The 19,141-nt window shown below is 37.6% G+C and overlaps 1 protein-coding gene across 1 annotated transcript in view; it reads left to right on the top strand.

Annotated features, from left to right (window-relative positions):
* The first annotated feature begins 345 nt into the window (after window positions 1-345).
* The window catches only part of LOC139122254 (amiloride-sensitive sodium channel subunit gamma-like), a 97,287-nt gene continuing 78,491 nt past the window's right edge, over window positions 346-19,141 (top strand). Inside the window, exon 1 of the mRNA XM_070687684.1 lies at window positions 346-535. Within this exon, the coding sequence (XP_070543785.1) occupies window positions 346-535 (190 nt within the window). The remainder of the gene's footprint in view (window positions 536-19,141) is intronic.

Consider the following 19,141-nt stretch of genomic DNA (forward strand, 5'->3'; position numbering starts at 1 on the left):
TTTGAAATAAAATCACGTCTTACCGATTTAAGAGATTTTGCAATTTTACTTTGGTGCGTGCGAAAATTAGAAATTGAAAATTGAAAATTGTAAGTTTCAACCTTTTTCATTTTTTTGAAAATGGTCGAAAGACGACTCATTTGAATTGCTGTTCCCGGCCCTCTACCGGCCAGTGGGTGAGCAGCATCAATGCGTACGAGACTTCCAGTTTCCGCAACGCATACTCATGATACTTGTTCCCACGTTCACTGCATGTGCTGCGGAAGACTGGCCACCGAAGACGATATAAAGGAAATTGAGGGCACTCTAAACATTGGCCAAACTCTAAACATTGGCCCTACGAGTATGGCGAGAGTGTCCGGCTTTGGCTACGCCGCCTCCCACGGCGTAGCCAAAGCCGGACACTCTCGCCATACTCGTAGGACTACTCCACACATCGGCTCTACCAAGATTGTTCAGTATTACGATGTGGTGAATAAAAGGATCATTGCATTTATTTTGTGTGGAATACATGGCGAGACACCGGTGAATCGGGGTAAGCCTAATTCACGTGCCACGTGCCACGCGCCGCGAGCCATAAGTAGGTGAATTTTCACTCCAATTTAATTCATTAATTCATTTTCATGAACAAATCAACATTCGGGCTTCAACGCCGCCTTCTAAATGCATGAACTGGGGGACCAGCGAATGACCAGCGTGCATATGCAGAAAGGGACTCAAGAGAAATTATAGGGAGGGAGGCCAGTATTTTTCAAAATCACACTGCACGTAAATTTGTAACATTAAAATTGATCAATCAAATTCCGTACATCGATTTTGTCGACCATATGTTAAGGTTGCTATATTGCAAATATCTAGGTCCTATGGTGTCTATCGAACTGTGACTGGTATGGGCGTAAGCCTATTGACAGGTATCAATAAAAACGTTGCAAACAGGTTTATTTTGTGGACAAGTCCACCATCCTGCCAACCTGTATCAATCAAATGTTACCAAAACGCTGTATTTCGCACGCGTACAAGTAAACCACAGTCCCACCACAACACATGGGCTGCGGGCAGGCCTAACGTGACGCGAGAGGCTTACTCGTGTCAGGCCAGGTCAACATTGATTTTTCGAAACACGATACAGTCTTGGCCAGTCTTGGTGTCCTAATCAAGGGCAAAAGACGACTCTCACTTTATACCTCCATGCGTAAACAAATGTACTTCCTGTTAAACACTGTGACGCTTACCAGAGACTCTGCATGTAGAGGTGTCGAAATTGGTCAAACTCTAAAGACTTTATTCCATCTAATCAATTTCAATCCCCGACTTATGTAAGTTTGGCGCAACAAAGGTAGTGTTGAGATGGGTATTGTGGTGTTGCCTGAATATACTACGGGCATGTATAAACTAACGCAATTCCTAGATTCCGTATACTTTTTAATTAGGCCCTCCCTCCGTACAATTTCTCACGAGTCCCTGGCACGCGGCACGTGAATTAGACCCTAGTTATGTGATCTGGGTCCCCGGTAAACCGGTTTGTTGATTGAGTGATTCGTCTTAACGGTGTTTCGGAACCAAAAAGGGGTTCCTTCATCAGTCGCTCTCTTGTTTTGTATCCCCTCCGCTTGGTTGTGTGATGAAGTCATCTTCGTCCTCGAGGAGGAGAAGCCAGATTCGTTATTGAGAGAGTTCAGAGAGTTAGCCACTCTATTGACTGACTATAGTGAGCGATCTATTGACTGACTATAGTGAGCGATCCGGTGTGTGGTGTCATATTATAATTAACATGACCCAGCATCGACCGGAGTTTCTAGACGCTTATAAGGATTTTTGTTTAAGGGCATATTTTGAGCGTTGCTAGTGCTCGTTATGTTAACAGTATATGTTGTACTAATCATTGGTCATTGTTCGGCGTGTGGCGTCGCTTAATTTCATGTATTTCACAAAATCTGCGCACTGATCTCTCGCTTAATCCTGACAGATTATGATCAGGAAACAAGTCTTTCAAAGTACATGCTATCTCGCGGTGTGTTTTACCTTCAAAAACAACAATTTGCCGCATAAACTCTTCAGAAACTAAGGAAGACAACTCCATTATAATTTACCGAAGTTCTTGCGTTGACGGAAGCCGGAAATCTCGCACGCATCGCTGCTCGCCCACTGGCCGGTAGAGGGCCAGGAACAGCAAAGAAATTGAAATAACATGTAAGTCGTTTTTCGACCATTTTCAAAAAATGAAAATGGTTGAAACTTACCATTTTCAATTTTCAATTTTCGCAAGTAACAAAATGAACAGCGAATTCATTTTAAATTAGTTGTACATGATTTAGTATTAACGAGTTTCGATTCTCATCAGTTTTGTTCTCTTTGAATTTTCTCCTTCCTTTATTTTATATTTTACAAAAATCGGAAGAATACCATTTTTGTTATGTTAAGATAGAATAAAGTTGAAGACTTGAAATTATTTTTATGCTTTGTTGAGAATGGCAACATCATTTTTAAAAAATGAATTAAAATCAAAATATGAAACAAGGAACGTTCAATAAAAGTAAACCCGAACTTGTGTCTTCAAATCTTATGAATGAAACAGAATTAATTGATTAAAGCTTAATTTGTGTTTACTGAAAATTGCTTTTCGGATTCAAAATATAAAGAAGGCGAAACAGAATTATGTTTCATTAATAATGAAATAGCAGAAGCTTTATTTAAAACGGGCCGTCAATCCTTTTTTTTTAACGAGATAAAAATGAAAAATAATTTTCGATTTGAAACATTAAATGTTGCTTTCTATGCCAAAAGGCTGTTTAATATTTTTGGGAATTGATTGGCCGCGAAACCGTACCAAAAAATCGGTAAAATAAAAATTTTGTCTGCAAAAACGAATATTAAAAATTGGTTGTTATTTCATTAAAATGAAAATTGCATTTTGAAGGTGATTTCAATTTTCAATTTTCAATAAATTGGTTGGACGCTACGTACACGCATTCCGTAGCTGTCATAAATGCATTTTAAAGGGGAAGTTCACCAAGGATGATTTTTACATATGTGGTAGCTCTGTGGTCATTTACCCCAGAAAAGCTATTTTCACCATTTATAACTCGCCTTTTTTTTTCGAAAATGATAAAAATAGTACAGAAAATGCCCATGTAATTTGAATCATGGGAAAAAAGCCCCAAGCTTGGAGCTTGCATCATGTGATATGGAAGGGACCATCTTCGGATGGTTATGGCCCCCACATTGTCCACTCACAGTAGGACAGTAGTAAACAGCAACACAAAATCTGACAGTGGACAGTTTATTATAAGTGATTCACCGTTTATGCAAGGATACTCAGTATAAACAAAAGTTATGTAAATACGCACAGCCTGGTTTAAGCATGGGTGAGTGGACAATGCCATACCCATGGGAAAATGGTGCCTTCCATATCACATGATGCAAGCTCCAAGCTTGGCGCTTTTTTCCCATGATTCAAATTACATGGGCAACTTCCTGTACTATTTCTATCGGTTTTTGTAAAAAATCGTGCAAGTTATAAATGGCGAAAATAGCTTTTCCGGGGTAAGTGACCACAGAGCTAGCACATATGTAACCAGATATGAACTGAATATGCTCACGTGTTTTACAACAGGTTCATTAATAGTAGTACGCTTCACAGAACAATAAGATATATGTTATCACTAAAAGAAGCAGGTTTTTTTCAACATCGCACAGTACTCTCAGATTTTAATCACTAATTACAAAACTTTATTTAATATGCAAATGAGCTGTTAATTAAAATGACACTGCTTAATGCTTCATGGTAGCACGTTTTATTTAATTTAATGCAGTAATTTTAGAGTAATGTCACTAATTACAAAGTTCATTAAATATGCAAATAATCCCTATATTAACTTGACACTGTTCAATGATTCATAGCACAATTAAATATTTATCAAATCAATATCTGTAGCACGTTTTACAAAATTTGGTGCCGTTATTTCAGAGCTATATACCTAATTACAAGGTTTATTAAATATGCAAATGAACCCTTAATTAACTTTACACTACTAAATGCTTTACAACACAGTTAGATATCTGTCAGATCAGTATATGCAGCAGTTTTCATCACATTTGATGCAGTTATTTCTGAGTTATATGACTAATTATAAAACTTCATGAAATATGCAAATGAGCTAATTATTAACTTGACATTGTTCAATGCTTCTCAGTACATGGATATTTATCAGATCAACATTTGTTGCAAGTTTCATCGAATTTAACGCTGTAATTTTGGAGTAATATCACTAATTACAAAGTTCATTAAATATGCAAATAACCCCTTAAATAACTTCACACAAGTAAATGCTTTACACCACAATTAGATATCTGTCGGATAAGTATCTGCAACAGATTTCATCACATTTGGTGCAGTTATTTTGGAGTTATATCACTAATTACAAAACTTCATAAAATATGCAAATGACCTATTTGTTAACTTGACACTGCCAAATGCTTCTCAGTACAATTAGATATTTATCAAAACAATATCTGTGCCCAATTCAAATACTTTGGTGCCGTAATTTCAGAGTTATATACCTAATTACAAAGTTCATTAAATATGCAAATGAACCCTTAATTAATTTCACACTACTGAATGCTTTACACTACAGTTAGATATCAGTCGGATCAGTATCTGCAGCAGATTTCATCACATTTGGTGAAGTTATATCGGAGTTATATGACTAATTACAAAACTTCATAAAATATGCAAATGACCTATTTATTAACTTGACACTTCCCAATGCTTCTAAGTATAATTAGATATATGTCAGATCAATATTTGTTGCAAGTATCATCAAGTTTTGTGCAGTAATTTCAGAGTTATCTCACTAATAACAAAAGTTCATTAAATATGCAAATGAGAAGGTAATTGACATGACACTCACAGCATCATCATAATGTTCTTAGATTGTCATCCGTGAAAGTTTCATGAAATTTTGTGCAGTATTTCTTGATATATGTCTACACTGTCATTACCGTCTCCATAGGGAAACCATTGTACGTAAAAAACGATATTGCATAACTTCATTAATATGCAAGCCACACTAACCAAAATCTAATCAGTTCTTGCAAGTAGCATATGGTACCTGTGTACCAAATCTGACTTGAATCCGTTCAGGCGTTTTTGAGTTATCGTGTAAACAGACAGACAGACACACAGACACACACACACACACACTAACACACACACACACACACACGGACAGACAGACAGACATCGCTATGACAATAGCCCACGTGTTTACACACGTGAGCTAAAAATCATCCTTGGTGAACTTCCCCTTTAAGCATATTATCTTTTCCAATTTCAGAACATGATTCGTATTTTCATAATATGCTAGGCATTACTCCAAAGTCACTATGCATAGAGATGAACATTTTGACATTTACAATAACGTTATTGGCATTCAATAAATCATGTTAGGCATTTGCAATACGTTTGTACGCATCCAGTTAATCATGCTAGGCATTACTCTTACGGCATTAAGCATTGAGATGGTCATGTAAGGCATTTGCAATGACATTGTTCGCATTCAGTTAATCATGTTAAGCATTTGCAAAAACATCATTCGCATTTAGTTGATTAGTTTTGGCATTTTAAGCAACATCATTTGCATTTAGTTAATCATGATAGGCATTCACAATAGCTTTGTAGGCATTCAGTTATTTATATTGGCATTTTCATAAATGTTACAGAAAATTTAGTTGACTGTTAAATGCATTCAGTTTGTTATTTTAGGCATTTCAAACACTGATATAACCATTTTTAAATATTGTAACAATTTTTATTACTGTTATATCCTTGTGACTGATTTTTGAGGCATTTATTTGGTAATTTTACGAACATTTAACAATTTACCACTTTACAAACGTTGGAGTCATGTAAGGAATGATTTTAAGAATCAGCGAGATATTTAAGGCGTTTCATCTATTATGACAGGTATTTGTAATAATGTAAAAGTTACTATAGACACTTCGCCATTTATCTTAGGCATTAGCAATACAGGCCTTGGCAATAGCTTTGCATACAAGTATGACATCATGGTTGGTATTTTTAACATTCCGTTGAAGTATCTTTTTTCAAGGAGGGATGACCTCTAACCTCAAATGATTCTATTTTTCCGAGTGACCTCTGAACCCAAATGAGTCATTCGCGAAAAATGATCAGATCAACTAACAAAAACGTATGAAATATCTTCTTTTAGGCTTTCACATGGTTGACACTTTACTTTAGCAGTGGAAAAAATGACGTCATATGGTAGAATCGTTCTGCAGGCCGCATTTCACCACGCTTGGTCTCAAAACACCGCCGATTTCTTCAAGATGACGCGAGTAACACATTCATCGGCGTGATTTTTGAGAAAATGGTTAAATTTGTGATCCAACTAGGTATATGGGAGTGTAGTTCTGAATCTTTTGTGCGAGCGCACGGCCAGTTGAAAACCCGGATCGCGTGTTTTTGAGTGATTGTGTTGCACACCTTGTGAGTATTTAGGTTGCAGTGGCGGGCATATCGACTACGGGATCAATAGATCGATCCGAAAATCGATCTACTTAGCAGACTACCCAGCTAAGGAGCGCCTGTGGTTCTGAGTCACGAGTGGTTTGAAAAGGTACCCGTTTTGCACTGGGTAGATTAGAAGCCAAAGGAAGGTTATCAACAGCATCGATGAAATGCCTTTTTTCTCACCGTGTTTTGTCATTTCTCTGTATTTTTTCAGTGATGGCAATTTGAAAATAGTAATTTCATGTCCGCTGATCGTGACGATTTGATAGCTCTCAGAATTCGAAGTACGAAACGTCACTGCCTCCGGGCCATGCCAGGCCGCGGGAGACAAGACAACACATTTTCAAACTTTGGGTCATGCCAAGTTTACTTTCTCGATTGGATACGTTGAGGTCAAAATACAAATTTTGCCATCGATTAACGATTAAAAACTATGGCATTTCAGCATTCTTTGAAATTGATGATATGACTGTCCTTTTCCGTTTTACATTTCTTGAGAAAACTCTACTACATGTATGTACCCACTTTAGTCTGATACCCCCTATGAATAATGACATCATCCGTATGACGCACCCAAATAAATGTGACTGAACAGTGAAGTATGTCTGCTTGTGTCATGTCAAGGCCGAGACTCGTACAGGGTGTACGAGACGACAGCGACTTTGCCTCTAAGCCGAGGTTGTCAGAAATATATCCGAGAAAAAAAGGTCTTCTTCAAAACCACGAAAGCCGTCGATGAAAACTGTAGAGGTTATGGCTGACAGTTGAAGAATGTTTGTACGTGACAAATTCCCGCCACGCCGCGGACCTTACTGTTGGCTAATTAATTTGCGATATAGGGATATTCCCAGCGGTTTCCCTAAGTATATTGGGGCTTGGGCGTACCAACAATTATCGCGATGGCGTAGCTGGAGACCCATTGTGCCAACTCCCAGTCGCATGAGTTGGCCCTCACTCATAGATGGAACAAGCGTTGGATCGATTCGCTCAGCTTCAAAATTCGAAGCCAAAGTACTGAGAGACATTTGTTCGAGGATTCGTTTCATGGCCATGGCGAAAAGTTCGAGCTCAATGCGTACAATATCACGCGAATGCCCGTTGGAGACGATAGCAGTAAAAGTGGGTTAAAAGTGCGCGGAATTCGCGGGAGCGCTCCGTTGATTCGGACCTATTGCGCAGACTCGGAGTTGAGAACAGCGCCCTCACAAATGGGCTCTACAATGATGAAAATGCCTAAGACGATGAGCTGAATGACTTTGACTGTATTGTGCAAGCCTACTATTGACATGGTAATGAGTTGGTCAATCTAAAATAACAGAACATCGCCCGCACAGTACGTTTCAGGGTAATGTGAATGACGAATACTGCAATGTCAGTGGATTTAACGATAAAACCAATATAAAATAAATGATGCTAAATGCTTTCGTGTGAAGATATTGAGCAAATAAGGGACCGTTCAGTTTTTATGGCCGGTGGGGCGGCAAAATCCAGGGGGGTCATCAAAATTTTGGAATCCGCGAAGGGGGGGGGGGGGTCATCGCTTTTTCACTGGTAGGAAAGGGGGGGGGGGGGTCACCACATTTTCAAAAACATAATACCTAAAATAAAGTTCACTTTATGCCATGGCCATGATCGACCCTCTTTACCAGCGGGCCACCTTTGGTGGCCCACTAGAATAAAGTTGACTTTACGTAAGGGCCCATGGCCCTCTTAACCAGAGGGCTGCCTTTGGCGAACCACTACAATAAAGGTTACTTTATACAATGCCCATGGACATAAGTTGTCTATAGAAATGAAGTTAAAAATTGCCTTACAGTCATCCTAATTAACAGGCGTTTGCATGGATGTATCTGAGAAGTTTGTGCACTGGCATCTCTGCTACACAAATAAAGTGCGCCGCGTACCGGAGTTCAAATCCAAACCGTGCGGGTAAATTTGACATATGGTTTTGGTTATTTTTCAGCGGGGGGGAGGGGGGGTCATCAAATTTTTTCGTCTGACAAAGGGGGGTCATCTTTTTTTCACGAAAAATGCAGGGGGGGTCTATATTTTTTTGAACACCGGCGACAAGATTTTGCCGCCCCCCAGGCCGTAAAAACTGAACGGTCCCTAAGCCGTATTTAAGTGCCAAGACAAAACACAAAATTCGCAACTGTTGGAAAATAACCATAATACTATTTGAATTAACTAGCTTATATCAGTTTCGTAAAGACTGATAAATGCCATGAAACAATTAACTAAAATAAGTGACACGATTTATAGAATGAGGAACCCATTATAAAGAATCACTGAAATTATATAACAAGTGCCTGCAAAATAACAAGCACAAAGTCACTAAAAAAACATCAGATTAGTAAATATGAAGAGAATTAAATGACGTCATGTTTGTCTAAATTGATATAATACATGCTTAGAATACTACACAACACTTAAGCCAAATGTGAGTAAAGATTTGCATATACAGATGAATGCCTATGACGATGCCTTTAGTGCCTTGGACTTAAGTGTAATTGGAAATGCAACACATAATCCGCTAAATATCACAGTAAAGTTGCAAACACCTCAAATATTTCATTAAATGCCTATAACAGTATTACAAATGCCGAAAGTGAACAATCGAGTGCCTTCACAATCACCTTAATTGTCGATAACATTGTTTGAAATGCCTAACACGATCATTTAAATGACAGTAATGTTATTGCGAATGCCTAAAATGATAATTTCAATGCCTATAACATTGTTTGAAATGCCTTACACGATCAGTTGAATGTCAGTAATGTTATTGCGAATGCCTAAAATGATAATTTCAATGCCTATAACATTGTTTGAAATGCCTTACACGATCAGTTGAATGTCAGTAATGTTATTGCGAATGCCTAAACTGATAATTTCAATGCCTATAAGATTGTTTGAAATGCCTTACACGATCATTTGAATGTCAGTAATGTTATTGCAAATGCCTAGAATGATAATTTCAATGCCTATAACATTGTTTGAAATGCCTTACACGATCAGTTTAATGTCAGTAATGTTATTGCAAATGCCTAAAATGATAATTTCAATGCCTATAACATTGTTTGAAATGCCTACACGATTAGTTGAATGTCAGTAATGTTATTGCAAATGCCTAAAATGATAATCTCAATGCAGAGTGACGTGAGAGTAATGCCTAACATGTACTAAAAATGCGAAACAAGTTCTGAAAATGGGAAGAGAATATGTTTAAAATGCATTTATGATAGCTACGGCGTTCCATACTTTTCCACAGTAACTCTAGTCGGAGCCATTTAAAATTACAATTCGTTCATGACACCAAATTATCCCCTTTTTGTGTGTTCATTGAATTGATAAATCCCTCTATAGTCCAAGATGATGTAGCAGTTAGTGAAATTCCAACATACAGATATTCCGCACGTCGTCTGCTGCAATTTCCGTAAGCGGCGCTATACTACCTCACGATGTCGAAGGATCATGAATACAGCGGAAAACATAAAACAGTTAAATCGAGACTTGTGATGGATATTTTAGAGTGACTACGGCCAAAAAAATCATACGCTGCAAAGTATCATATTGATGACTTCAAAGGGATATTTCCGGAAGCAGACCCACAATGTATATAAAATTAACGCACAGTCTGGACAACGATGATTGCTGAATAAGAGAAATTACAATTGAGAAGGCTGTCAATATGCTATCCGAAAGGTTGCCGGGGCGATTGCCAATGCATGTAAGATTGCGTAGGTGCGCCTCTGTTCTATACTTAACGTTATAACACACCACATGCTCATTCTGTGTCGCGATTCGCCAGAATACGTCACGTGACGAGAAAATAGATATGTCTAGTCCCCACTGAATCGACAAAAGTGACGTCAGAGGTATTTTTGAAAAACTTTTTCCCCTAGGGAAAGTTTCGACTAAATTTAGAAAAGTGCCCGGTCACGTGACCGTAGTGTCGTCTGCAGCTGTGAAACAATGGCGGGTGACCAGGACGTGATATGCGCCCCGGATGAGCGACAAGACTCTCTCTTAGACAGATAGATTTTCCATTCCAACAGCGTCGGAACTTGAACAGTTAATCACGAAAAGATTCAAGAGCAACCAAAATAATTCAAGGTATATGCTTGGAATATTTTTTTGGAATAAAGTGGTACCATATACCACTGTAACCGCTGTGGAAACATCGCCACGTAAACTTATCACAATGGATTGTTGCAGTGTAAAATATCAAACACATCAAAAACAATAACATCATAAAACATGAGAGTGTTATGTGTTATAAAACACCTATAGCCTGGTCTTCATTCGGGATATAGCGCCCGTTTATACTCCTCATGGCCTTGTGTTACAAAGAAACACATCCCCTCGGCCTACGGCCTCGGGGAATAGCGATGTGTTTCTGGTAAAGCACGACCCCTCAGGTTAATAAACGGGCGCTATAGCCCTCATGACCGATTAATAGGTGTTTATTATCCATGTGTAGGTGTAGATCGCGTCAAGGGTCCTTCAAAATAGTCTATGCTTGGAACTACGTAATCAGACTGACGTGATTCACGAAATACATTGTAACAATATCTCGCTAAGAAGACTGATACATAATTATGAATTCGAGGTAATTTTAGTAAAAGTAAGCCAAATATCAAGTTTGCACCTATCTAATATTATGATTGAGTTGCACATCTTACACAAGTTTGTACGTCTGTAGTGAAGAGGTTACGGTAACACTGCCAGTCGTATTGACAACTAGTCAGTGCGTTCATGCAAAATCCCAGTGGACTAGAGTGACCTTTTTGAAAACATTGAAAGGAAAGCCCATAGTGTGTTTCATTGGAGAGAGAAACAAGAACGCCACACTGTAAAGTTAAGTGTTAAAGGATAGAACACCGATTAAACGCCTTTTTGTAACACTTTTTGAACGCGTCTAGACGTTCAGAAATTAACACTACGTGTTCAACTACGGCGCGCCAAATGTTACAAAATATTTATCGATTCAGTGCAAAATAAACTGTCTTTCTCAATTGAAATAAAAATTCGGTCTCATTAGGAAGGAAAAGTAAGAAAAGTATAATTAAAAAACAAAAGACAAAAGACAGAAATGTCATTTAATACTTCATTTTAACTTGAGAAAAAATCTTTAAGCGTAATTAGGAATAAACAATTTTCAACGATTTGAAAAAGTCATACATCCATACTTATCGACATACATACACGTATAATAGTTCGCGAAAAAGGTGCAATGAGTGCTGATTTTACAAAAAGAAAAAAGAAAAATATGTTATACAGTGATACGTCCACAAAAATTCACAAGAAAATCACTAAAAATCACTACTACCACCCGGAAAAAAATAGTACAAAAAATAAAAACGTGAACCACATACAGAAAATAATTGAAAAGAATCAGACAAAAAAAGCCATGCATACATAAAATTATTTATGTACTTAAGAAAATTAAAAAGCACTACGTCTCATAATAAACGTATTATAGATAATCAAAATATAATATGAATCACCAGCCGCTTTGACAGTAAGAGAGAAAATCGTGAAAAAATTCGGCAGTGATGGCTCTAGACAAAAGTGGATCTCATCTACAAAAAATAAAATTAAATAAAATAAAAACGAAAAAAATAAAAAATGCCATGAACAGAGATACAAAAAAACGCGTGGGCCTGTGGAAAGAAAAAATAAATGAGGACTCGCCACAGCAAAAAAAAAAAAAAAAAAACGAAAAAAAAACGAGCACTCGCCACAGAAAAAACAACAAGCCCGAAATTACAATTATTTTATTCAAAAAACTCATGGTTCACGTTCAGTTTCCTTCGATCGATGAATCCCCAACAGCGGGGAATCCGATCACCACATACTCCAATGTTTGACGAAATATTAATTGAGCATTTCAGTGATAACGTGACATCTTGAAACCTAGCTCTGTTTGGCTGGCCCTGCTCTACTTGAAACCATACTTGATGAAATGAAGTGGGCAATATTTTCTAAAGAACGTCCAAGTTAACAGTGAATAGTTCCAGCGAGTCAAGTTAATTTCAGGCAGTCCACAGGTCAGATCACGAGCGAGACGTACAACCCATGACCCTTCATAGCAACACTGCGAACAAATCGATGCCTTAGGCGCGGTATGGCAGGTAGCCCACTGCAGGCCTTCCACCGAGCCGCACTGTCATCGCCGTTTGGCCTACATGATTTCTACACAGTTTTATACGTATGGTTCGATACATCGGGTTCAAATACCATGATAATAAACCACCTCGTTGTTTGCTAATTCCTCGTCTATCCTCAAAGATCACCCAAATCATGATAAAATGAATAGTTTTGAAGAAATCTGCCGCATGTTGAGAGAACGTCCATCGTTTTCCGTGTTCAACAAGACGAGCGACGCAACTGTACAAGCCTTACGACTACGAGTATGGCGAGAGTGTCCGGCCTTCGCAATGCCAGACACTCTCACTATACTCGCAGGGCTATACACGACATGTCGATCCCAATTGCAGAAATCTTTATATCCACACAGTCCAATATATGGAGCTACGATATTTGTGCAGTAGCCTATACATAGCTCTGGGTGGCAGGGCAGGGCTGTGAGTTACCGGCGTTATACGGCCTGGCCGTATCCGGTAACTCACAGCCCGGCCTTGCTGCGGATCCGTAGCCCTACCACTCCCTTTGCTGGTTGTGTTGAGCTACAGTGTACAGAGAAATAGCGGCTGCTTGATCAGTGTTTGTCAAGTCGGGCGCGTTCGCGTTCTACAGGTACTAGTAGTACTACTATATATAGTGAAAACGTTGCCTCGAATTTAGACGGAGTGTTTCAGCCGATTATTTTTGCCTTTGCCACACTCCGTTTAGAGGCTAAACCCACGGGATACGTGTGTGGCTCAATACATAGCGGCCGCTGCTAGCTTTGCACGGCAGGGCTGTGTACGTGTTACCGGCGTTATACGGGAGGCCGTGTCACGCCGGTAACACACAGCCCTGCCATGCAGAACTAGGCCACAGAGTGCTGCGTAGTATGCAATTTTACTATGCATACCCACACGGCGGCCGCTGTGTATAGAACCACACGTAACTGTGGGCTAGCGGCAAGCCATCGGCAAGCCATCGTTTTGTTGGGGTTGGGCACAGACTGTCTATGATTTGGGAGAGGCGGCATACACTTTACAGCGAGGGGATCGCTGGTTGCCGGCGTGTAGGCCTACTGTACTAGCGACGGGACCGCCGGCCACTGGCTTACCACCTCGAGTGTACATTGGAGCGAGGGGACCGCTGGCAGCCGACGAACCACCAAGAGTGTTTTGTCCATTTTTAACCAAAACTGGTAACTGTTTAATATAGAATGGGACGTGTCGATAGCTTGGACGTCCATGAGATGATATTGAAGACTAGAAGCTGAGAGTTATCGCTGAAATACCCCAAATATCATGTCCAACATCCGAGTGTGATGATCAAAAACCCTCTGGCATTAAACTGTAACAATCATGACGTTGACAATTATTCAATTTTCATGCTGGGCTTTTTCTGCGGGGTGTCCCACTCTGTTTTCTTTTCTCGAACGGGCCTCTTTTTTTTTCTACTGAGTTTTTTTTTTTTTTTTTTTTTGGTAACCTCTTTTTTTTTTGTAACCTCGCTTTGGTTTTTTTCCCAAGCTGACCTCGTTTTGGTTTCTTTACAGCCTCAACGCCGGCGCGATCTCGGTCGACTTTTCAATTGTGATTCTCTTTCTTTTTTTAGTCAGACCTGATGGTGGTTCGTTTTGTTTTTTGGTAGTAGTGCAAGTACTATTTGTGGTTTTGTTTTTAATCATTTCAATATTTTTTTTGTGTGTGTGCTTGATTTTTTTTTCTTTTTTCCTTATAATCAGCATTCATTGCACCTTTATATCAAATACACGTGTACGTGTACGTCAATAAGTATGGGAGTGTGGTATTTCCAAATTTTTGAAAAGTTTATCTTCTCATTACGGTTTAAAGAATATTTTACAATTAAGCATTACATAACATTCTGCCCTTTTTTGCAATAATACTTTTCTCGTTTATTTTCTTCCGTAATTCCATCGAATTTTTATTTCAATCAAGAAAGACGGTTGCACGTAATCTTTATCTGTACAGGCACATTCAAATATTTAATGACACGTATTTCAAATGAATGCTATTTTTATGAAAGGTACATTAATAAAATGCAATGATATGGACGAAAGAACTTTTTTCTTTATTATTCATACACGTTTAAGACTTAAATTTTTAGAAAGAAAATTTGACAGTTTATTTTTACTCTATGACGATAAATATTTTTGAAACATTTGGCGCGCCGTAGTTCAACCAACGTTCAATTTTGAACACACGTGTGCAGATTTTGAACGCTACGTGTTCATCAGATATCATATTGAACACCATGGTGTTCCATATCTGAACACACGTTGCACATGAAATGTGTTCAAAAAATTGAACGCATTTACGCGTTCAAAGGACTGTAACACTTTTTGAACGCATGGACGCCGTTCAACGATAAGTGTGTTAAAGGCTAGAACACATGATGCGCGCTTGTTGAACACCTTTAATTTTGGGCGTTCAGGGGTGTTCAAGCCTTGAAATAACATTACAGACCACTGATATTCAATAAAATTATTTTATTCTAAAAATACACAAAGCATTTCTAGAGTAAAATACAATTACTGTAAAATGGGCAAATAAACATTGGCCAATTTGTATGTAAAGTTTGTCAGAGGAAAATACCAACGGTGTTAACACCCTCCTATCAAAAACATAAGCATTAAAAATCACCATAAAAAATGTAGATCGTTTTAAAAAATATGAACAAAGTAATGACATTACAGGTTTTTCTTAAATATTGGGGATTAGGTTTTAAGGTTCATACTTGTTTAAAATGTACAAAAAATCAACTGAAAAAGCTCAAAATTGTTGTAAGATGGTTTCTTAAAGACATTTCCTCTTGTATAGACAATTGTAAATTTTGAAGAAAAAGAAAGTTAGTCAAGGATTCTCCAGTGCACATGATACATAGTTGTCCACATTAAAGTAAACACAACATGTCAAGTTGTCAAAGTGTCACAGTAAGGCACAACATGCAGAAAGTGGGGAAAGTTGGTCCTTGTTAGGGTAAAACCTATTTCCTTGTCCAACAAAGTCCTTCATGAACAAAAAGCTTTGTTTGTTTGTAATATCTTTAAATAAACAATGACATAAATCGGTGACATTTCAAAAATCTACTTCTCAGAAATTAAAAACATATTCGTAAAGACCTTTCAGATTCTGGTGTACCTTGCTATTAATTTTTATACAAATGTTTTTACCTAAAGTGATAAAAATCACCCTTAAAATAAAAAAATGTAGATTGCATCATAATGTGAATATATCACATTCTGGTAATCCCTCATATCTTAAAATGTCTGAAATGTCTTTAATGTCTTAAAAATACAAAGTTTCAAATTTCTGCATAATTTGAACAATCTGAAAAAGGCTATCAGTAGAGATCTATGTCCTAAATATAAAGCTGTTCAATAAGCAGTTTTGAAAAAGATTTTTCAAGAACTTTCGACCAAAAATGACGAAAATTGCCATGAAATATAAAAAATTGAATATTTCATCACAACTAGCGCAAATTTGACTAGGGTCATTCTTAGCGATATGTTTACCAAATATTGAAGACGTCAGTAAAAGAGAAGATTTTTGCCAAAAATAGCAAAATTAGCCTCAAAAATATAAATTCGCATAGTTCATCATAATTTGAACGTATGTGATTAGGGTAATCCCTGGGGACCTGTAATCCAAATATTAAAGGATTTGTACATGCTATTTTAAAGAAAAACCTTGGGATGTACAAATTTGAGGACAATGCTACACATCCACCTATTTAGCTGACGGCAAAGCTAAAAACCAGTTGCTAAGAACAAGAGACGTGTTAAGGTACAATACAAAATTCTCTAAGGTTTGGTAGCATGCTATGATCAACTAAATTTTATAGGGGCATAAGTTTCCAAAGACGTGAAGTCTCCTTTATCAGATGCAAGGGGGAATGAAAAATTGAAGCAGAAAGTGACAGAAAATTCAGAGTGAAAATTTCAGAAAATTCAGTAATTCAGAGTGGACATTTTTACTCTGAATTTTCCGTCGCTTTCAGCTTTAATTTTTCATTCCACCCTTGCATCTGATAAAGGAGACTACACGTCTGTGAAAGCTTATTCTCCGGCAACATTTAGTTGATCATAGCATGCTACCAAAGCTTAGATTAATTCAGAAAAAAATACAGAAACTTATCAAAATTCAGTTACTGACCCTTGGAAGTTTAAATCTACATTAGAGATGAACTGAGGTTCTCAAGCTCGTTTCAAGACAGCTACCTGTACACTCATCTTCTTCATTATCTGTACCACGTGCACCAGCTTCTGTAACAACTCTTCGATTTTCAGTTAAATCCAACTTCCAACTTTTTACATCCTGGAAATAATGCAACAATAGGTAATATGGCGAGATGAGACTTTAAATGAAAGACAAGAGACTGATTAGGTTAAGGAAGGGAGACTTTCATATACAGTGCCTCTTTCCAAAACTGTTTCAATACTGTTACAAATATTGGTTTCTTCTTGTCATCAATTGATTAAAATAAAAAAGCCAAATTCTCATATGCTGAAACAATACATTGTATACTCTACGATGTTTAATTGATTTTTACATGCGATTGTCTCTACTAAAATACATCAGCTGTGATTACGCTGCGGTACTATCCAAGGCGTATCGATCGCGCTCAGGTCAAGGTTATCGCTTAAGTTGGTGTTGCGATGACCCTTGACCCGAGTGAGATCGATCGATAGGCCATGGCCAAAAGTACAATCGCGTATCACAGCTTGTTGTTGGTATACCAGCCACTGAAAGAAAAAAGGATTCTTCACGTAGTTAAGCTATTTCAAAGTACAATACGATTAATTTCGAAGGATATTAATACAGATGCTTCAAAATCTAATACCTTTTACTATTTTGGAGAGAAAACTTACCCTTTCTGGTCTTGCTTCCGCACGATCACGACTTCAGGGTGCGCTTACAAGAAAAATGTCGCAACTTCCGTTTTGATGCATCATGGGATAGGAAAAAGCACCAAACTTGACACCAAGTGTTTAGAAATAGAACGCCTCTTGCACGCCGATGTTAAAATTAAAACGTTCATGGTGGTTTTCTTATTTTATTTTCAAATTTTCAAAATTTCAACACGTAATAAACGTGTAAAATTATTTTGTATACTTTCGTTTTTAGAAAAAAACATGCTTTAGCAATTGTAGACAGGAAATATTTTTCACTAGTGGGAAATTCGTCACACCAAAATCCGTGTACGTTTGCCAGACAGTGAGGCAACAGTAAAATTAATATAGCCATTGTACAGTAAGAAACACAAAAGATTGTTAATTGTTTCACAGTATTGTAAAATTTCTGTGATGCTGAGTTTTTGAACACTTGAAGGAGATGGTTGTTAACACATCGTGTTCAGGTTAAGAACATCATTGTTAATAATATGAACACTAGTGTTAACAATATGAACACTAGCCGTTCAAATTTGAACACCGACATGTACATTTTGAACGCGTAAAGACGCGTCTAGCGTCCGCTATTTTTACAGTGCAGTATGAAAACTTTCAGAGATAGTTTCACGGTAAAAGCTTTATCGAAGGTTACTTAGGGAGATATCACATAATCGCGCTGTCTGTACGTTAGTGAGACCACAATTTTAACTGAGTTAAATGAATTATTCAGTTTGTCACCTTGCAAAGTCCTTCGGTAAGGACTTATGTGAAATTTTACTAAAAATCCTGATATAATCACCACTATTTTTTTCTATACGACAGTAGTATTTTCGTCTCGCTTCTTCTTCCCTTTCGTCTTTTATTGAAACTAAAATAGTAATTTACGTGACTAGACGATATACCATAATAACGATTAAGTGTGACAAGTAACGTGCTTGTTTCTCTTTTTAAAAAACGTGTTCGCTCTCGTAATTTAGATGAATTCAACTAAGTTAAGTTTAAATCTAACGTAATACATTCGGTTGCGTTAGCACTGCCAGTCGTATTGACAACTAGTCAGTGCGTTCATGCAAAATCCCAGTGGACTAGAGTGACCTTTTTGAAAACATTGAAAGGAAAGCCCATAGTGTGTTTCATTGGAGAGAGAAACAAGAACGCCAGTATGAAAACTTTCAGAGATAGTTTCACGGTAAAAGCTTTATCGAAGGTTACTTAGGGAGATAATCACATAATTAATCACGCTGTCTGTACGTTAGTAAGACCACAATTTTAACTGAGTTAAATGAATTATTCAGTTTGTCACCTTGCAAAGTCCTTCGGTAAGGACTTATGTGAAATTTTACTAAAAATCCTGATATAATCACCACTATTTTTTTCTATACGACAGTAGTATTTTCGTCTCGCTTCTTCTTCCCTTTCGTCTTTTATTGAAACTAAAATAGTAATTTACGTGACGAGACGACATGTCATAGTAACGATTAAGTGTGACAAGTAACGTGCTTTTTTCTCTTTTTATAAAACGTGTTCGCTATCGTAATTTAGATGAATTCAATTAAGTCAAGTTTAAATCTATC

The sequence above is a fragment of the Ptychodera flava genome, chromosome 21 (genome assembly GCF_041260155.1).
Source record: "Ptychodera flava strain L36383 chromosome 21, AS_Pfla_20210202, whole genome shotgun sequence".
Classification (NCBI taxonomy): Eukaryota; Metazoa; Hemichordata; class Enteropneusta; family Ptychoderidae; genus Ptychodera; species Ptychodera flava.